This window comes from Cyprinus carpio, chromosome B13, assembly GCF_018340385.1.
Source record: "Cyprinus carpio isolate SPL01 chromosome B13, ASM1834038v1, whole genome shotgun sequence".
In the NCBI taxonomy this organism is placed as follows: Eukaryota; Metazoa; Chordata; class Actinopteri; order Cypriniformes; family Cyprinidae; genus Cyprinus; species Cyprinus carpio.
In genome coordinates, this window is record NC_056609.1 from 12053719 (window position 1) to 12074559 (window position 20841).

The following is a 20841-nucleotide window of genomic DNA, read 5'->3' on the forward strand; positions in this document are numbered from 1 at the left end:
TTTTATTGTTTACATATACTTAAAACATTTCTTAGTGAAACAGATTCTGAGTCAGAACACACATTAATTAAATACACAACAGACAAAAGTGAAAATAAGATTTACTTCATAAAAAAGAAAAGTATAACCTTTTTTTGGCCTTGTGCAACTAAGCAGGGCAATCAGAAAAGGTTTTCATATTCAATACATACATTTAGTCAATACATGACTGCACAGTTTATTACAAGCTTGGACCAGCTTAGACACAGATAGCATCTTAAACCGAATTTTCCCACACAGATATAACAGAGGTCAAAGGTTAGCGTTCAACGTTGCTTTGATTCAGTCGTTCCCATGGTAACGGGTCACTATTCTCTGTGACTGTAGTGTTTCGCCGTTCGCTCCAAAAGTGCTCGAGATCTGGAAGAGTTTGACAGGATGCATCTGAATGCCTCTCTATTATGGTCACACATCCTCGCTCATCCAACACTCTCATAACCACTGTGCGCATCTCATTTCCGTTCCCCTCGAGTTTTAGTCTGTGTTTATCACGTCGACAAGCCAACAGTGAACACAGATTGCTAAGACTTTCTCTTAGGGGCACATGCATGGTCAGAAGAATGGCGGGAAAGAACATGCTGCTCAAGTAAACACACACCTGAGCAAAAATCTGCAAACCGACTGACGGTTTGCAGCTTTCGCTGGATCTATGGCGCATCCACACCCAAGAAACCCACTCGGGAAGCATCATCAGCGTGTTCAGGGCGATGACGCATAAATACATCAAAGAATTCTCATATTGACGTGCAAGACAAGACTCCTCGTGGGAACTCGGTTTGATGAGGAAGATGGTCCTGATGTGGCACACAGCAGAGAGGATGATGGGAAGAACATAGATGCCCAGTGGTAGCATCTTACTGAAAACTCGCATTGCATCTTGGGAGTGAAAAGATGATTCGGATACACACAGACTGATATTTCCCTCTTCTTTCAGCCTGGAAAAAATGATATCAGGAACTGGAAACACGAGTGCAACCGTCCATATGATTATTAAGGTGATCACAACGTTCTTTTGACGAAAATTCAACTGCTCTTCAGGATGACTGGAAAAGTTATGACGTGCTTGACTCGTAGCTAACAGTGTAAATGCTTTAATTGCCAGACAGCTGTGCTGAATCCACTCTGTAGTTCTGCAAGCCAGTAGTCCGAGTGTCCAAGTGCGCTTGTAGTATGTGACCGCGCGCGCCGGAGCGCACACAGAGAGTATCAGCAAGTCAGTTGCACTCAAGTTGGCCAGCATCACATTAGCCTCGGATGCACTCTGGCTGCTGAAAACGTAGATTAGTACCACAAGCACCAAAACATTCCCACCGATCCCAAGCCCACTGATTGTGCTGAGAATAGCTGGTACGATTATTTTAGTATCTTCCCCTTCTAACTGTTGAACGCCACCATCAAAACTCACTAATGTGCTGTTCACTGCCATGTCGAACTCTATGAGATGCAATCCAGTGCAGGAACTACTCTGATGTGGATGCACTTTGCTGTGCTGAATTCCCTTAGTTGCGCACGCTTGATTGCAGATATTTTAAGAGATGCCATTCAGTGTCGTCAAGCATCAACGTCATCGTAGCTGAAGGGAAACAAACCCAGATTTGTCTATTGTGCATTTGAAGCATATAATGGCGTCTCCCTTTTTCTCCACGGCAACGCTTGAATGAAGTAAACAAGCAACGACTACAGTTGGAAAAAGCTTCTTCTCGTACTTCTTCTGGGTTGTGTTTTGCTATAGTCCAAATAGTGACATTAATCATAAATACAAAATATGTGAGATAACCTTTCAGATAATAATCAAAACATATATAGGTTTCATTGTGACCTTCTCCACTTACAATAGATTACCAAAAATTGATAATCTACTCAAATTTACTCACCCTCAGGCCATCCAAGATATAGAGATGGTGCATTTAAATATGAGGATGACTTCCGTGTGGTGTGTCCAAGTTCACATTGTTGCACATTTATGTGATCTGTTTAAAGGAATAAAAAAAAAAAAACAAAGCTGAAATGATTGCTTCAGGCCATCCAAGATGTAGATGAGTTTGTTTATTCATCAGAACAGATTTGGAGAAATTTAGCATTACATCACCTATACTCACCAATGGCTCCTCTGCAGTAAATGATGGGTGCCGTCAGAATGAGAGTCCAAACAGCTGAGAAAAATATCACAATAATCCATAAGTAATCCACATGACTCCAGTCCATCAGTAATGTCTTGTTAAGTGATAATAAATCTATCATTAATGCATTTATTAACTTTAAAGACTGTGCCAAAATGTGTGTTCATAATCCATAATAATGCTTCCTCCAGTAAAAAAGGCCAGCCCCGGTTGTCCTCTAAATCCACCAACATGTTTGTTTAGAACAGTTTTGGACTGTCTTCTCTTGTAAATGGTGCGTGGTATGTGCATATTTGTCTCCAGATTCACATGTGATGGCTTTTTCTATGGAAAATGCAATATTATGAATAACAGACTCTTATTTTAGTTGGAAGCAACAGTTTTATGTTAAAAACGTCTTGATGATGTTTCTTACAAACGTGTAGCTTGTAGCTTCACAAGATGTTAATTGATGGACTACAGTCGGGTGGATTATTGTGAGGTTTTTCTCAGCTGTTTGGGCTCTTGTTCTGACGGCACCCATTCACTCCAGAGGATCCATTGGTGAGCAACTGATGTAATGCAAAATTTCTTCAAATTTGATAAAAAAACAAACTCATCTAAATCTTGGATGGCCTGAGGATGAGTAAATGTTCAGCAAAAGTAAATTTTTGGGTGAACTATTCCTTAGAAGACTTATTAAAAAATTTATTAATTATTAAGAATTACTAAGAAATATTTATGCTGTTAAGTTAGGGGAAACTTAAAAACTGTATTTAATTTAAAGATAAAATCAAAAAAGTGCCTTGTTAACACACCTGTATTTTATTAGTACATTGATATGTTTATTCTGTCTGTATTCAAGCATCTCGTGGCTCAGAGAGCCTGTAGTCACTCTCTCAGACCTGCTTTTTTTTCTGGGCCAGTGTGTATATGTGCTTTCTTCTTGTTGTGACATAGTGCCGTTGGCTTGGCTCTCGGAATTTCTAACAACAAAGAAAGAGCAAAAAAAAGTATGCTTAATGTGCGCAGGTCAGCCGAAGCGGTTATTTTTATTTCTCTTGGAGAATTTCCCGGACAGTGAAAGTAATGTTTTTACTTGAGGGATCAACTTTTATAGAAGATGTGGCATTCACACACACAATCTTGTTTTCTCTCTCTGCTGTCAGCCAGTGCTTTTAGACGCATGTATTGCATGCCCCTGGGTCATTAGAAATCTCTTAATAACACCCTTTGACAAACAATGTGAAAAATCAGGGCAGCATATTCGATGGAGTGAAATCTTAGCAGGAAATCAGTGAGAATTTTCTTATTCATTTGGAAAGCATCAAAATATGATCTCTGACTGAGACAAACATACAGATATATAAAACCTACCTTCAATCTTCCCATTCATTCAGACTGCTATGCAGGGTGACAGGGATGTTGGAATCTATCCCTGCATGGATGGCCAGTCCATTGCAGGGCTTAAATATACTTTCTTCCCAATGCAAAATATAATTTGAAGTGTGTACACTTCCCATGGAGTGTTATTATATTAACTGTTTTAATGGCAATTTTCTCACTTGTGTTACGTTAACAGGTGATCTATAACCGGGGACTGAACATTCAACATTTGCAGCAGAATGCTACCATCCCAGAAATGAATTATTAGTGATGTTTACAATAACTAAAATGGTTCAGGGTTTGAATAAAATAAATCTGGAGTGTCATGTAAACTCACTTGAAAACGGCGAATGACCCTGGCTTTTAGCTTTAAGATATAGTAGAGTTAGTATTACGTTTTATTTTTTATTTGTATTGTCAAACAGAATCACAAATTTCATATAGGATAATTCAGACTGTGAAGTGTTATTATTATTTTTTAAATTCTGTAATGTATTAGATTTTATAATGCGTTTGGGGGTATTTTTTTATAACTAAATGTTTCATTATTTTCTCTAAAGGATTAACAAAAACAATTAAGTCATTTTTTTTAGATAATGATGTGAATAAACAAATTCTTATGCAATTTGAAAAAGATGTTCTATGTATTTACGTAACATTTTGCAACAGTTAAATAAATATGAAATTACACAAACTAAATACCAATACATCAGTAACAAGTTAAATGACAAAAATATTCATTAATTTGTAAAAAAGAAAAAAAAGTAATACATATGTTTATCCGAAAGAGGGCAGCAAAGTACATAAAGCTAAATACCTTAACTACTTAAAAAAGAAAATACTTATTACTATAATACAACGTAATTATAAGAGAGTCTATGTGGTGAAAATTATTTTGGATGGTTAAATGAAGGGGTCATTGTCTTCTGACAGAGATCCCCATCTTTTAATGTTAATATGATGGCTCTGAGTCAAGTTGTTTCACACTGGAACAATAATATTCAGTCCAGAAATAGCTATAAGCTCACGGCGTTTTTTCCATATCCTAGCCATATTGTCTAGCAAGAGAACACTTAAAGATACTTAAATATACTTATATATATATAGAGAGAGAGAGAGAGAGAGAGAGAGAGAGATAGATTGATAGATAGATATTTACTTAATTTTTTTTTCTTTATAAAGGGGTATCAAACTCAGCACCAATGCAAGTTTTGTTCCAAGCGTGGTCCAGTACACCCGCATACCTATTTTTCAAGCAATTCTGAAAGGCTCGACTGGATCAGGTGTTTAATTAAAGTTGAAGCCAAATTCTGCAGGACTTTGGTCATGCAGGAGATGAGTTTAACACCCCTGCTTTAAAACTTTACACACGCGCAGAGTACGTGGGACAGTGTGGAAAGTGGGACGCCATGCGCGCGGAAATAGCATCATTTTTATCTTGATTCACGCGCATATCTTTTATGCATAGCATCATCGGGGTGATATCTTCTGTTTTATGTGTGTGGTGTAATAAAAAGCGCTTATTCCGCGCTCTGGCCGCAGGGCGGGATTTTTCCCACAAATAAACTACTCAGCACATAACCCGGACGTTATTGAAAAAAAAAAAAAAAATGAAATTGACTGAAATTAAAAAGGAGAAAAGTTAAATGAAATGAAGTGTTCAATTGGGAAGAGATGAAGAATAAATAGAAGTCATTGTAGATAACGCATGCACTATTTGCTCATCTATTTAACATTCATTGAATTGAATAATCCGACCTTATTATCGTAAATAGCCTGCATATTTACTATGAATATGCTAATGCATGTTTGCTGCGAGCAGTCTATGGCGTAGCCTAATATTTTTTTTCATCAATATATGCATATAGATTCACAACATCGGCTGCAGCTCTATAGAGAGAAACTGAAGTAGCGGAGTAGCCCTATCCTTTGTCTTCAGCCATCTTCTGATTGCCTCTGTTCAAGCCATTTCCAGTTGCTCGCCCGAGGCCAGCCGAGTTACATTTCAATCAGCAGATTCACTGAAAAGTCATTACCCCAAACTAGACGCTGAAAGGCATGACGTCATTAGCCCGACTGCGCGCTCATTAATTGGCTGTCACTTTGCGAACGAACGACGGTTGGGCCCTCGGCCAAACACCCGTGTTATCTTTCTCTTTTAAGGAAAAATAATAGACAATTTATCATTAATCTAAAGCTCGAAATATTAACAAGTTAAATGTCATTTCCTGCGCTCCGTTGTGTTAATCCTCTCCTGTTGCTTTCTGCCTGCAAGCCTTTCCTGAAACTCTTTGAATGTTCTCTGGTTGTTGCTTTACACGTCCCCTATATAAAAACCGAGGCTTTTCTGTGAACCATGAAGCGATTTATGCTGATATTTGTATTTTTCCCTTCCATATTAGCCTAATAATACAATATAATAGCACCCTCACACTGGACGTTGAGAAATATGCTGTAGTAAAGCAGGCACTTAAACTTTATAATTTGTTTATTTATGCATAATGGCAAGAAAATGAACAGGATGCCAAACAGTGTGGAACCTAAAAGGGTAGAAATAGATCTTAAGTTTGCCATCATGATTGTCAGTTATTTTATGTGTCTCTTCAGAGTTCCCAATTCAATGACTCTGGCCTTCAGAGTGAACAGGACACGGGATGCTCACTTCTGAAAGGAATTGCTGAGGAATTAACTTTTGTTTATCAGAATGACGGAAGGTAAATATAGAGCACACAGGAAAAACCTATAAAATGATTACTAATTAAAACAAAATTTCCTTTGAAACATTGTGATTAGAGAATGGGAAAATGTTTAGAATATTTCTTAATAATTTGTCAGTTTTTCATGTTGGAAATTACATCCCATGCAACGTATCAAAATCCATGCACTTAAACCGAAGAAACAATTCAGAATTGACCTCTATGGTCACTTCATTCTGCCAAAATCAAACTTACTATAATATGATTTTCATCTTTATAACTGCGAGATATTGTATCCAATATATTGTCCACAATGTATATTATGGTACTTCTACATAACAGCCCATTTTCGTTTAATGAATGTTAATTTTTGATTATAATCGCAAAAAGACTGTCGTAATACCAGTAACGTTTTCCCTGTGGTCATGAGATTATGCTCAGTTAAAAATCGAAGGCCGTGGGTTGCTAGGTTAATGATGTTTATCTTTCATACCGCTAGCAGATGCATCACTACCGATCTGTTTGAGCACAAATCAATCAGCAGTCAAGGGCAAAGACCAAAACAACGGCAGACCCACAATTCACTCAGATTAAGAAAGCAGAGTTTAAAACAGTGATGCCAGACGAGCATGTTCATAAATGAACTAAAATCCTTTTGATTAATGCACAGAGATATTCGCCTTTAGCTTTGACACAGTGTGGGGGCTCGTGGAGATGATGGCCTCCCACTAAACAAATAAATAAATGACACACCTAAAGCTCTTCGATTAGCTCCCGAGTTTAATCCAGGGTCACACAGAAGTGAAGCATGTCTGTGGGTCAATATGAACATGGGAAGAATACTTCTGATGAAAAGTAACGGTAAAAAAAAGTAAAAGTTTTGCCGTATTGCTGATTATCTATCTTTATTTATCAGTTAACCAAATATTTTTCCTTGGCTCAAGGGCAAAGAATGTTTAACAGTTTCATAATCAATATTTTCCGCTGATGTTCATCTCCCTTGACCTTGCAGTGACCATGACAATAGACCTTGAAACAGAGACGAGGAGGAAGGTTGGTGTGTGCTTTTTGTTTCCAATTATCTCCTGTTATACTCGGTCATCTTACACATAAATGCACACAGATGGCCAGGAGGATCACAATTTATGATGTTTGTGGGGATATGCCACCCATGATCATGACCACAGACCCGGTGACCTTTGACCTGTCACCTCTAACCTGCTCAAATGTGTCTGCTCATTGTGGTGTCCAATCACAATAGACCTCAAGATCAAACCCAAGTGTCTATTTGCCTTGTCTAAGCCGTTAGATAAACACTGAAGATCACTGACAGATTGGACCATTATGATTCAAACTCCACAGCACAGTTAGCTCAAATACCCAAAGCAAATTCAGTCTCTAATCTTTCTTTAGGTTTTTCAAAAGATCATTCGTGCTTGAAATTAAGTGAGCTATTCTAAAGAGACATCTGTCATATAATGATACAGAGATACTTGGAAAAGTGTGCATAAATATACCTTATGCATATTTGTTGTTTTTTTCTTTTTATTCTCAATATTGAAGGCCATTAAAGTTTTCTTACTTTGGTGTTTACAATCTGCTGTTGTTTTTAAATTTGAATGTGGTATTGAGACTTTTAACACTGTAGTGGGTCACAGGTGGCCTGTCATGGGGTCAACTTTGTAAATGTAACTATATACGTATGCAACATTTTAGTTTAAATCTCAGATTAAAACATCTGTTCAAATGATCTTTTTTTATATAATTGATAAACGTGTTTTAGGTTACTCTTGTATTATTTTCATTTTATTTTCATGTAAATCTATGCTTTTTTGTGTGTAATTGTTGTTTTTAAACTGTAAAGTGTCCTTGAGTGTTGATTAAAATGTATTATTATTATTGATTTATAGTTATTGTGTGATATGTATTATAATTTTTCACATATTCAAAAATGCACTTTTCAGTGCTGAACCGGATCTGGACAATACACAGTTTTGATTTGAAAACCTACCAGTGGAGGGCAGTGCGACTGAATAACAGGTTTTAACATTGATAGAGGAAGCACTCTGCATCTAACTGACAAACCCAGTGTGCATAGACATATTTATGAGGATCTGACCAGATAAAGTGATTTAAAGTAGTTTAAACAGGAGTCATTTGTTGTATGGTGCGTGCTAAATATAATTATTTGGCTAAGTAAGAATACATATGTGGACATGCTGGGAGATTATTTAAATGTGTCAAAACTGTGTTTCAAAATGTTTCAAAATTAATCTCTTTCAGTTGGGCTAGAAACAGTGCACATTATGTAGGCCTATTGTAAATTTTCCCATAGGCTTATGTATGATGTTAAACTCTTTTAAATCGCAAAAGACATGAAACGCTTACAAGTCTCCCTCTTTTCTAATCTCATCTCCAAAACACAAAATGACACCTTCAACATTTACTCTTCCCATCCAGTCCCATGCAAATTATACAGTCAACAATACATTAACAATACAGTTAATGCCAACGAAAACTAGTCAAACACACATGCATTTAACTTCTATTTCAAAGTGGATTGCATGAATTAAAGTTGTGACAAAATGTATTGAATTGTGCTGCTAAACTAAATTAATTAAGAAGCCTTATGTGAGTGACAAGGAAAAACTGCTGAAAGTTCTTTTAGTTATTATAGTTATAGAAATTAGAAAAATATAGTTCCAAAAGACATAGGCTAGTTTTGTGCTGAGTAGCCTAGTTTATGGGTCCACGGCTACTCTAAAGCATACAAACATTAGGCTATTTGTTTGATTTAATTCCATCTTAAACATCGTAAAAGCAAAGGAAAAAATCCGTCGATATATATATATATATATATATATATATATATATATATATATATATATATATATATATATATATATATATATATATATTTAATAGTAGATATATTTTAAGATATATTAAGTTTAAGATCTGGGTAACGTGATCGCTTGCTTTGAGATTATTTGTGTTCCCTCTTTATCGGATGATTGACATGAGAGGTTGTGAAGTGCCGCTTGTTCCCACAAAACGCTTCCGCGCACAGTTTAGCGGATAATTAAATTCTAAATCGAGTTAAACCGCTCAAAGAAAATCTTGATGCGTCTAGTTTGTAAGTCGACACCTCGAGTAAAGCCCTAGAACACAGAAAAGCGCAGCGTGCGGCCAGCTGCGTCAAACAAGTGTGCGCTTATCGAGCCCCGAGCACGACGCCAGTCTGGTGCAGGACAAGGCCGCGAGACGCGTCTGCAGTCTCACGAGCTGTTTTGACAGGGTAAGATCCGTCTGACCGAGCGGAAGCACCACATATTATCAATCCTCTAGCTTGGGGATATCAAAATTCGGGTTGTTCCCATGAGACCACCAGTCCATGCATAAATAGCAGAGTCAGCAAAACAATTGACACTTAGCTTACCTTTCCTTCAGCTAGAGTTTTGCAGGCCTTCTTCTGAGAGAGGCTTCATGTGTTTTAAGTCAGGTTTTCACAAAATATTAAGCAGCACAATGCTTTTCAATAAGAAATGTTTATTTAGCAACCAATTAGAATGTTTTCTGAAGGATCATGTGAGCATGAAAAATAATGATGCTGAAAATTCGTATTTGCCAAACTAATTTAAAGTTTACTATATAAATTTTTATATTTTATTTGTTAGAAATGCTCATATAGATCATGGAAATAATCACTGTGTGTGTGCAAGTCTGATTGAGTGACAGGAAGTGTGTTAGTCACAGCTGTTCAAGGCAGCGTGTTTAAAAGTAGATTGGGTCAGGTTGTGTATGAGTTTAGATGAATGAGGAATTTCATTACGTAGAAGCTTCTCTGTGGTTCTGATCCCTGATTAAGGATCTAATTACCCAGTTTAGACTGTAAGTGGTCTATTTGCACTTTGGTGCTGGAATTGAAGCCTTTCCAGATTAGTATGTGTGAGTGTCCATGTGTAAGTGTGTGTGCGGTGTGTTTCTCTTGGCCCAGATAGTGCGCTTATGAATGTCAGCTGCACCTCTGTGTCTCCGCTGTCATTTAGCAAGCGCGCACAAGTGTTTAGGGAGTATGTTTGATCAAACTGAGGACAATACATGTGAGGGATTCTTATGGACAGAGAATTGGCTCCAAAAGCTCATAAGATGTGATTGACATCTTACCTCTAAGAATAGCATAGTTAGAAGTTAATTAGGTCTAAAGTAAGACAGTCACTAGGGAGGCAACTTATTCTCTTCTTTTAATTGTCATTAATGTGAATAAAAGTAGAGATTGTGAGAATACTGTGAAAATGATAATGTAACATTGGTGTTATCAATTGTTTTCTTATCTTATTGACTTTTTTATCATTTATTGTCTTATTGTCCATTTACATCAACATTCATTGATCACAGAACCATAGCACCAAAGCATAAGAAAGGAAAGTTTTAAATTTACCGCCCCCCATACATTAGAACGTGTCACGTTTAAAATGATTGTTTTTCTGAGCAAACAATAATGATTGTCATATATTTTCATCATGGTTTAGAGAAGACTAAAATGTTCATTTTGGGTGAACTATCTCTTTAAAATATGTTGTTTATATCTGTTACGCTGAATGACGATGAAAAATTATTTCACCCGTATGTTCATGACATTTTCACAAAGGTTATTTGAAACATTAAAGTAGACACTTTACTTGCCTTTTTATGTATAGAAAATAAATTCTGTAAGTTTAATTTGCAGACACCAAAATGGTACGTCTTGTCTTTGACCCATATGCATTTGGCAGCCTTTTATCCAAAGCGACTTTGCATTCAATGTACACATTTTTACATTTTAACAGTTCTTGCTTTTGGGAACCAAACCCATGACCTTGCCATAGTGTAATGCTCTACTATTTGTGCTACAGAAAATAGAAGACGTGAGAGAGTTGTCAAAGCTGTGGTTGATCTGGCAGACCTCTCTCCACACATCAGAGGCAGGTGCTATTTTAGTGCATTGCTTCAAACTCTTTACAGACTTATTGTGTCAGAGGCACTGACTACTTTTCAGGTCATGACTGGCCATTGAATAACTCTTTTTGCTTTTGAATAAACCTTTTGCTTTAATGTCCAGTAAGTGCACATAGAGCTTACTGTCAAGGGATATTTTCACAAACTCTGTCTTCTAGTGTTCAGACAATGGAACTTTAGTACAAATAGCATGCTACTTCTGTTTACACTTTGTGTGAATATCTTCTATCACTGTACTTACTGTAAACATGATTCTGTTTGGTGCTTTTTTTAGTGCAAACAAGACCTACCACTATTTTCACTGTAAATAGCATCTCCTTTTTTAAAACTTAGTGTAAGCAGATGCTTTATTGTTTTTCACTTTATTCTTTAATAGTTTCAAGTAAAATGTGGAAATTATCTTGCATTCTAAGAAAAGTCTGTAAAAGTAGGGCCCAATGTGTGTTGATATGAAGGAATTTTCTGTATTGATTTTCGATAGGTATTTTACCCAAATTTTGAATTATGCATTGCATCATGATGTGTTTCAGGGTTATAACACACAGCACAATGCAGAATTGTGCAAATTTCCTAACAGACATTTACCAGTACTTTTTCTGTTTTTCTACATATTGTTTTTTTTCTTTTATGTGGTGTCCTTATTGTGAAATGTAAAATATGTCAGCATAAGAAAATTAACTATGTGGATATAAGTATTATCAATATTCAATAACATATATTGCCATTATCTATTTGGGGTCTGATTTAAAAAATGGCTGGTCATAAATGTAATTTTTACCATTATATCTCATATTATGCATTAAATGTAAAAAGTGGTCACAAATTATTGAGTCTTGTCGAAAGCCTCACAAAATACATTTTTACATGGGCAATCTCTTGGGTATCCTTGATGCTGCAAATCAGGACCCCAACAGGAAGTAAGACATTTTCAAGCTTGTAAGCTAGGAAGAAAGAGAGTAGTGTTAGAAACAATGTTTCAAAACTGCTGAATGCAGTGTCCTGCAGAGGGACAGTCTTTGGTATGATACACTACACTCCATCTAAAACTACCTTAAAGTTTTTTTTTTTTAATCAGAATTAATTAAATGAAACATCTTGCCCTTATTTAATCTAAAATCGTAGTTGTGCCAAACCTGTAAAAAAGAGAAAGGTGTCAACTACCTATAGCTAGCTAAGCATTAACGCTCTCATTTTGGCTCAAGCGGTAGCCTCTTATTTACCATAACATGGGTAGTGGATTATTTTCCATCTTTTCAGCTATATCTGAGGGATAGAAAAAAGTATGACATTTGACGAGATGAGAAGCGATTGGAAATTCTGATGACTGGGTACATGATGGGCTAAAAGGGCCTGGGGCAAAAGCCCTTGGATTTGTTGTGAGAAATGTACAAAGTGGATTATATTACAGATTTATTTCTAAATTATGCACACCATTCATGAATTCAAAGCAAAATGATACATGCATTGGGATATACTTTATCTTCTTAACATAATTTAACATCAAACCGTTTTCAACATGACAAACACTTTTTCCTTAAAGACGGGTAAAGACTAATTTGCACTCTAATGCACCTCATTCCTGAATTTTGGCCCACATTGAAAACTATTAAAAATTCATGAATTTTTAATGGTTTTCAATGTGGGCCAAAACTGGGAAGTTTGTGAAGTTTCTGAGGACAACACGAGGGTTAAACCCTGCCCTGTACCAGCCGCGCATCACCGTATCTGCAACATTATGTCATCATAAGGCAGAATTCGGATTCTCACGCGGGTGCAAGTTTAGCATTTATCATAAGCGGTCCGACAACGAACGACTGTTTATTTTATCGGAGGCTGCCTAGTGAAGCTGTTTTTCTTAAATGCACACGAAAGAGCGCGAGAAACACGAGTGCAGTATGCTGTAGTCCGGGTACCGCTTCGAGTCACTTCCTTGTCCTGCGGAGAGGAGAAAGCAGTGACGTCGGTGCACCGGTCTGCAGGGCGGCTGTACCGCCGCAGAGAGAGAGACGACCCACGCCGGCGCGCGAACACAGACGTCTCGCGCGTGCCGAGATGTTTTGCCGTGGACCACGACGATAGGCTGGCGGTTACTAGGCGACGGTCGACCGGGAGAACAGCCGTTTACCAGCTGCCCCACTGTCGGTGCACCGGTGACCATGTCCTTGGTGAAGAGCGACGAGGAGCAGCGATGGGTGCCGACGCACGTGCAGGTAACTGTGCTACGGGCCCGAGGGCTGCGCGCGAAGGGTAAACACGGCACCAGCGACGTTTACACCATCATCCAGCTGGGCAAAGAGAAATACTCCACCTGCGTGATGGAGAAGACCACGGACCCGGAATGGGGCGAGGAATGCGCGTTCGAGCTGCAGCCGGGGATCCTGGAGGAGGGAGGGCGAGACGCGTACCCACCCGGTGCTGGCGACCTGACCCTCACCGTGATGCACAGAGCTCTCATAGGACTGGATGTGTTTCTGGGCCAGGCTGTCATACCTCTGGATGAAGCATTTCAGGAACGGAAATACATGAAAAATGAGTAAGTTTGCTGTTTTGTGTTCGTCGTTGTTGTTATTATTAGTGTCAGTGTGAAGAAGCAGTTCTGCTTTTACTCTGGGTACAGGACTGAGAATTAATATTGTGTCATTAGTCTGCTCGGATATTGTCTAACTCTGTGCTGCAATCTGTTCCTCTGCAGTCACACCCTCTTAAATGGGCCTGGATGTTGACGGGGGACTGTAGGGGAATTTTTCAGTAGTGTTTCCCATATCTGTTCCAGGCCTCTCAGTGATGCACATCTTTCTCTTCAAACACTCCTGAGATCATTAACAGAGGCTCCGAGACCTGAAATGGGAGTGTCCCATCTGGGAGACATCCAAAATATGTAGTGCTGGCTGGGGAGCCTCCTGTATCTGTGATGATGGTCTACATTTTTCACATTTGTCTGATTTTGGTAGCGGAAGTTGCAGACAAAGTGTGGAATATGTCACTGTTTATGCGTATGAGCAGTTTAGCTTTTCTCCATCACCTCTCTGATTATGTAAGACTAAGGCACAAGCAGGAAAATTAAGGCTTGAATCATGTGCTTTCTCTTTAAATGTAATTTTCTTTGTGCTTCATCAACACAGTCTCTTAGCTGTTTTACAGATATTTTACAGTAACATTTTGGCTAATTTGTATGAATTCATACCATCTAGTTCATATGCCTTCTTGTGAGATGAGGTTGACTTCATAGGTCTACCAATTAAGATCCATAACAAAATAAAGCATATACAAATAAAAAAAGAACCTCTTCTTTAGGTTATACTAGAATCCTAGTAACTCAAAGATGGTTAAGACAGATGTTTAATAATAAAATAAAAGCACCGCACTGTTTAATTGCGTTACCACTCCACCAACAATAGTCTTCAGAAGTAGCCAATAGTTTTCGAGTGACACCAGAAGCAGCTGTGGTGCTAGATAACAGATATCAGAAGCTCAGAATAGCTCAAGACGGACGTTCGAGCAGATCAGACCAGTGGAGTATGACTTCTTCATTTCTTGTTCATCCTGAGGCAAAAGAAAACATATTTCTGTTTCATTGTAGCATGCAAAGGAAAGTGTTTCAAGATGTATTTTAGGGTTTTAGTAGAGTGTTTGTACATATTTATGTGTCTGATTCTGAGGAAATACTTTTTCCTGAGTAGTTGTGGGTGTGAGAGGTTTATTCTCTGTATACGCCCCATTTCCTGTAACAGGCAAGCAAATAAGAAATCATTTATTGTTATGTTATATAGAGGCTCTTCAGTGCTGCTCTAGATCCTCTGGTGTCACTTCTGTAGAGATGGCCCCAGAATTGATGTGTTTAACTTGTGTGAAGAAGTTCCTTTTTTTATGAGACAAGTGAGGCTGACAAGGTCAAGAGTAGGTAATGTGACACAATTACAATTATTTTACAACTGTACACTGCAGTGAAAGGCTTACATAATCCGGCCAATTAGAGGTATGCACTACACACAGGCAGTAAATGGTAGCCTAAGTGAGACTCTGTAACTCAACTCAACTAGAACTATCAAATTTTAAGATAATTCATTATAAATAAATTGTTTACACCAGTAACCCATTGCACCATTTGTTCTTAAAGGAATAGTTCACCCAAAAATACAAATGTGCTGAAAATTTTGAAGATATTATAGATTAATGTGTTTCATCGTCGGAACAGATTTGGAGAAATTTATTATTTATTACAAACACACAGATTTTTGCTTCACAAACTGCTAATTGATGAACTGGACTCTTCTGGATTACTTGTTTTTTTTGTGGTTTTTTTATGATGTTTTTGGTCTCTTATTGTTGTGGCACATTTTCTGTAGAGGATCCATTGGTGAGAAAGTGATGTAATGCTACAATTCTCTAATGTGTTCCAATTCAGTAAATTTTGGGTGAACTATGCCTTTAAGGCAGAACATATAGCTAGTAGGCCATATGCTCTCTGTAAAACAATGCAAATTTGCATAATATGAATTTACCCTAAATTATCCAATAGCTTCCTTCAAATACGTAAGCAGAAGTTGAAGTGCTGTGAATTTCAGTTTATCCTTGATTTTAACTTACTTATGTTAAAAAAATGTGTCTGTTAAAATACGATACTACATTATCATGAATTACATATGTAATTTTTATATGAAAATAACAGTAACTTGAAATGAGTAAGGATAAATAAGTAAATACTGATACACACGCACATGCAAAAAAACAAAAATGCTATTTATATGTTATTATTGATTTTATTGACATGCACACAGAGGAGAGTTGTGTAGGTTGGGCTCATGCTGAATTACTGCTAACAAAGTAAAATGTAAACGAGAGTAAATTTCCACATTATGATATATGTCTAAAGACTGAAGTCAGGTAAATGAGCTTATTGATGCAGCTGTTTTATTCCAACCATTACTTCTGGTCAGAGACTTCTATAAATATTTAGTTTATATAAAGAGCTATGTTTCCACTAAGTTTAATGGTGCAATAAAAAATATTTAGTAACCTTGTGAGTTTCCACTTTATATCAAAACCTTGAGCTGAGCTTTAACTTGTAAAGCTGGTCCCGGATGCACAGATCCTGAAGTGTGTGTGTAAATACAAGAAAAAAGTGCATAATTATTTCATTCTTTTTGTTAATTACAATCCCCATTTGACACAAACCTAAAGTTCTACATGGAAAAGCACTTTAGCCTGGCCCAAAACTGGTCATTTCTCTGGGTCCCATCAGTCTCAGGTAGTGCCTCATAAACTAAGTGTGCTGAAGATTGAGGGTTTGATATTTGCTGAATGTGTTGCTCACTTCTTGGTACCTGGTGATTTCCAGATTGCGTGTTGGTATATCCCCTTGTTTGTGTAGGTGGGGTGAATCGGGTAGACAGATGAATCATGTAGTTAGTGTGGGTTGGCAAATTACCATTGTAAGATATAACGATAAGATCACTCTTGACTCTGCATTCATGATTATAGCATTTAGTCAGATGGGAAACTGTCAGATTTTTCTATACCTAGCATGAAATGTGTGTTTTCATTTATTTACAGCATTTTTCGAAAGGACCACACTGTGAAAGTGCCCGTTCTGCTGGATTCTGAGCAATACAGCCCACATCTAACCTGCTGCTCACCTCACATAGAGGTGAAATGATTGTAATGCTGAATCTGGGTTATTTAGATTTATACTGGAACTAATGGGTGTTTTGGGCCCATTGGTTTCGTGTGGTGATTATAAAAGAGGCTACAAAGAAAACAAACAGTGAAAGTCAAAATTACTCATTTGACTTGCCGACTAATTGCTTTTGAATCTTAAGCTCTTCAAAGACACAAAGAAGTTTGCACTTTACGTTTTTCACCCAAAACTCTGAGTAAATTTAGACAAAATATTCAGTTACTGATTTCTAGTTTACTAGGTTCATGTTGCTTTTCTGTTTATTAGTGGAGTAGGAATTGTTTAAGCACACCATTGTACATAATACATACTGCTATAATACATGTGATTACCTCTTGTAACTCAACATTTGCAGAGAAGGTATTTTGCCTCAAAGATACTTAAAGGGTAAGTTCACCCAAAAATTAGCCCATAAATAACTCACCCTCAAGTCATCCTAGGTGTATATGACTTTCTTCATTCAGACGAATCCAGTCGGAGTTATTTTAAAAATTGCCTTTGATTTTTCAAGCTGTTTAATGGCACTAAGCGTGTGTTGCAGTTCATCAGTCCGTTAAATAAAAAGCGCCCATCCATAAAAGTGTCTCACACTGGTCTGGGGGGTGAACAAAGTCCTTCTGTTGTGAATTGATGCATTTTTGTGAGAAAAATTTTAGTATTTAGATGGTTTTTTTCTCTTTAATGTAGCTTGCGCCAACAGTTGTACACAGAAGCAGCTCCGGGAGCATGACGTATGAGGTCAGTGCTGCGCATGCGCTGGGGAGTCTCGTGAAAAAAATCAAAGTTTCCTTATTTTAGCAAAGGAAAACCAGTCTCCTCTTGGCTTATATCTAAATATCACATTTTGTACTTCTAATTTGTGACGGCGTTTTGTTTTGATCTCTCCCCTGCGCTTCCACGTTCGTCACTTCTAAAACGGCATATGCGCAAAGCCCACCTCATACGCCATCCGCCCGGAGCTGCTTCCGTGTACAACAGTGAGCGCAAGCTAGATTAAAGTGATTATTAAATTTTAAATATGGTTATTTTTCTTACAAAAATGCATAGATTCACTACAGGAGGGCTTTGTTCACTCCCTGGAGCCGTGCGAGATACTTTTTATTAAGGATGGGCACTTTTTATTTAACTTCTTTTGGACTGATGCACTGCAACACCCGCTGAGTGGCAATAAACAGTTTGAAAGATCAAAGACAATTTTTAATATAACTCTGAAAGCATACGCATAAGTCTGAAAGAAGAAAGTCATATACACCTAGGAAGACTTGAGGGTGAGTAATTTATAGGCTAATTTTCATTTTTGGGTGAACTAACCCTTAAGTTACTTAAAGAGATGACAGGTTTTATTCAGTTGTTTAGAAACATCATTAATCTAAGACACTCAACCCTGTAAAGTCTGACATAAAATAATAGTCATAAAACTACAGTTATTTGAAATGTCAGTTTATTGAAAATTTAAACAATTGTTTTAAGATTTTTTTCAGTATCATATTTGATACATCAGACTTTTATTAGACTATATACTATGATTTAATGAGAATATGCGGTTTAAGGAGGAAAAAAACTTCTGCTTTTATTTAGCAGCTGAAACTGGGAAAAAATAAATGCTGTGCAGTTTTTGATATTTACATCCAAAAAGTAAGATAAAATTCTGATAAATTTAATGTAACTCAAGGATGTCTTTATAACAACATAACAGACTACTTACATATGCATGAAAATATTAGTTGTCACTATGTATCTTCCATTAATAAAAATAATATTTAAATGCTTATTTTTATCAAATTTTATTGTGGGAGACAAAACATAATGCAATATTTGATACCCACATTTTAACATGATTAAAAAAAAAAACTATATGGAAATGGAACGTCAAATCGCTTCAGTCCAGTAAGCGCTTATCTTGAAATATAAAAGTTTTCCATGTTTACTTTACTTTATTAAGACAATTAAAGATGAAACGGCAAAAAGACCCATGTACCACAACCTGAAGGTGAACGTTTTCAAAATTACATTAAAAAAGCCTTTTACATGCTAAAAAGTATAAACTATTAGATAATAGAAGGTATGTAGTAAATTGTCTACAACGGTTTGTTCATCAAAGTTTTGATCATGCCAATCAATTAGGCCTTCTTGTACCTTGAGTGTCCTGTTGGCATATTTTGCGTGTGGGCATAATAGTATTCCTCACCTGTGAATAAATTGGTCAATGGAATGATGCATGAATTTAAGAAAATTACAGAGAAATATATGGCTTTTAAAGACTCAAGTGAAATGACATCAACAGTGATTAGACATTCAAAAGATGAGAAGTGAAGGTACTTAAGTATGCTTGCACATCTATAATCGACAAGGGTGTTCATTTTTGGATTAAGTGACTTTGCGCTGCGTTTAGAACTGTAGATGTACAACCTGGAAGGAGAATGTTTGATTTCCTGTGAGAGATTGGGATCATGCTGGTGATCTTTGATACTTTGCCATGAAGATCGCAAGGCTGATTTATTTTTCTGTTTGTGTATGTGTGAATATGTTTGTTTCCCAGATGCACTGATTGCTTTTTAATCTGATTTGGAACATAAACTACCCCCATTTCAAGCCATAGTGCAAGTAAAACTGAAGTAATACCTGTTCACCAAACCTATAGTTTTGTCTGCATATTAAACTTGAACAAGAGGAACTATTTTAATGTTAAATATTCATGTATCACCTTTACTACTTGCAGTATGAAACAACATATCCCAGTGTTGCATCAATGTGATGCTACCATAGCAACAAAACAGTGCACTGGAATAATGCCAAATGTGTTTATTAGTAAATGTGAATAATTAATAGACATTCTTGTGTGGGTGGACCTGCCTATCTGTTCATCTGTTAATTGGTTAATTGTTTTCTTTTAATGTGTTGTCAAAGGGCTGTTTAAACAGCCAAGTTTCTAACGATAAGAAAATTGCATTATTAATGTGTGTATGTGTGTAAAGTGTCTAGAAAAGCAATAATGCTGATGGAAGAAAGCTGACCTTCTTGCCCCAGCTCTGCCTTTGTCAGCATGTGTGAGTGTGTGTGTTTACATGAAGCAGAAAAAAACTGAGTATCAGGAAATCCTCCATTTAATTAAGCAGTAAACCCATTTGCATTGTGATCTAAGTTCAAACATACATTTTGTGTATTTGCATTTGAAAATAAGAACTGTATGCATGAGTGTGAATGTAGAGGAGAGGGCACCTGGCAAACCCAACAACATCAGATCAATAAATCTATCCTTCAGTCTTCACTGACTGCTAGAAATATAAAGGTTCACTCACAATTCCACTAATCCAAAGGACAGAGACATTTTTGGTGTAATATAAAAAAAAAAAAATGCACATATATTTTTATGTAATAACTGAAAAATGGCTGGTATTAAAGTTCTGTGCATATTGTCTAAAATAAAACACCTTTTAATCTAAAAAATCTAAATCATTCATTTTAAATGGATAATTTCCCCTTTCAAACATGAAAATATATTTTGAAGATATATGAAGATGATATATTTTGAGTGTATATGCATGTTATTTTTTCCATATAGTCCAGTCAGTGTTGTTTGTTAGGTTTGAGCATTTTGAGATTTTGATCTCATTGGCTGGCGCTCACTTATTATCGTCCGTTTTGATTTCAGCAAATCATTTCAAACAAACGCACACAACCTGATTAATATTCATGAATCCAGCAGCTTGTTAATCCTTGGTGCTTTTATATTGTTCTTATTAGTAGAATTCGTATAATATTATTATTATTATTATGATTATTATTATTATTATTATGATTATTATTATCTTATCAGTATTATTACTCTTCCATCTTTATTTCACCCTCTAACTTTTTCACTCACTATTCTAATTCTATTTAAAAAAAAAAAACTTCCTTTCTAATCTTTTTGTATTCTATCTATTTTCTTTTCATTTATTATACA

General features: G+C 36.6%; 2 protein-coding genes across 14 annotated transcripts in view; one reads left to right on the forward strand and one right to left on the reverse strand.

Annotated features, from left to right (window-relative positions):
- LOC109081685 (G-protein coupled receptor 151) lies at nt 1–9769 on the reverse strand. Of its 7 annotated transcripts, none has more exons than XM_042736602.1 (4): nt 9660–9764; nt 2139–2192; nt 1914–2009; nt 1–1612 (listed from the first exon to the last, which is right to left on the reverse strand). In XM_042736602.1, the coding sequence occupies exon 4, from the start codon at nt 1463–1465 to the stop codon at nt 299–301; it is 1167 nt and encodes a 388-aa protein (XP_042592536.1). In that variant the 5' UTR covers nt 1466–1612; nt 1914–2009; nt 2139–2192; nt 9660–9764; the 3' UTR covers nt 1–298. The 7 variants fall into 7 exon arrangements, with proteins under 7 accessions (XP_042592536.1, XP_042592532.1, XP_042592535.1 ...); XM_042736598.1 differs by having other exon boundaries at nt 1–1765; XM_042736601.1 differs by lacking the exon at nt 2139–2192 and adding an exon at nt 3044–3124 and having other exon boundaries at nt 1–1765; nt 9660–9730.
- rab11fip5a (RAB11 family interacting protein 5a (class I)) overlaps nt 9201–20841 on the forward strand; it is a 24831-nt gene continuing 13190 nt past the window's right edge. Inside the window, exon 1 of one of the 7 annotated variants that reach the window (XM_042736582.1) lies at nt 9201–9518. Coding sequence is in view for 5 of the 7 variants with exons in the window: in XM_042736580.1 (XP_042592514.1) it covers nt 13375–13751 (377 nt within the window). In the remaining 2 variants the exon portion in view is untranslated. Of the gene's footprint in view, nt 9519–12910; nt 13752–15599; nt 16866–20841 lie in introns of those variants that run through there. The other 6 variants (XM_042736580.1, XM_042736584.1, XM_042736585.1 and 3 more) reach the window with 6 other exon arrangements.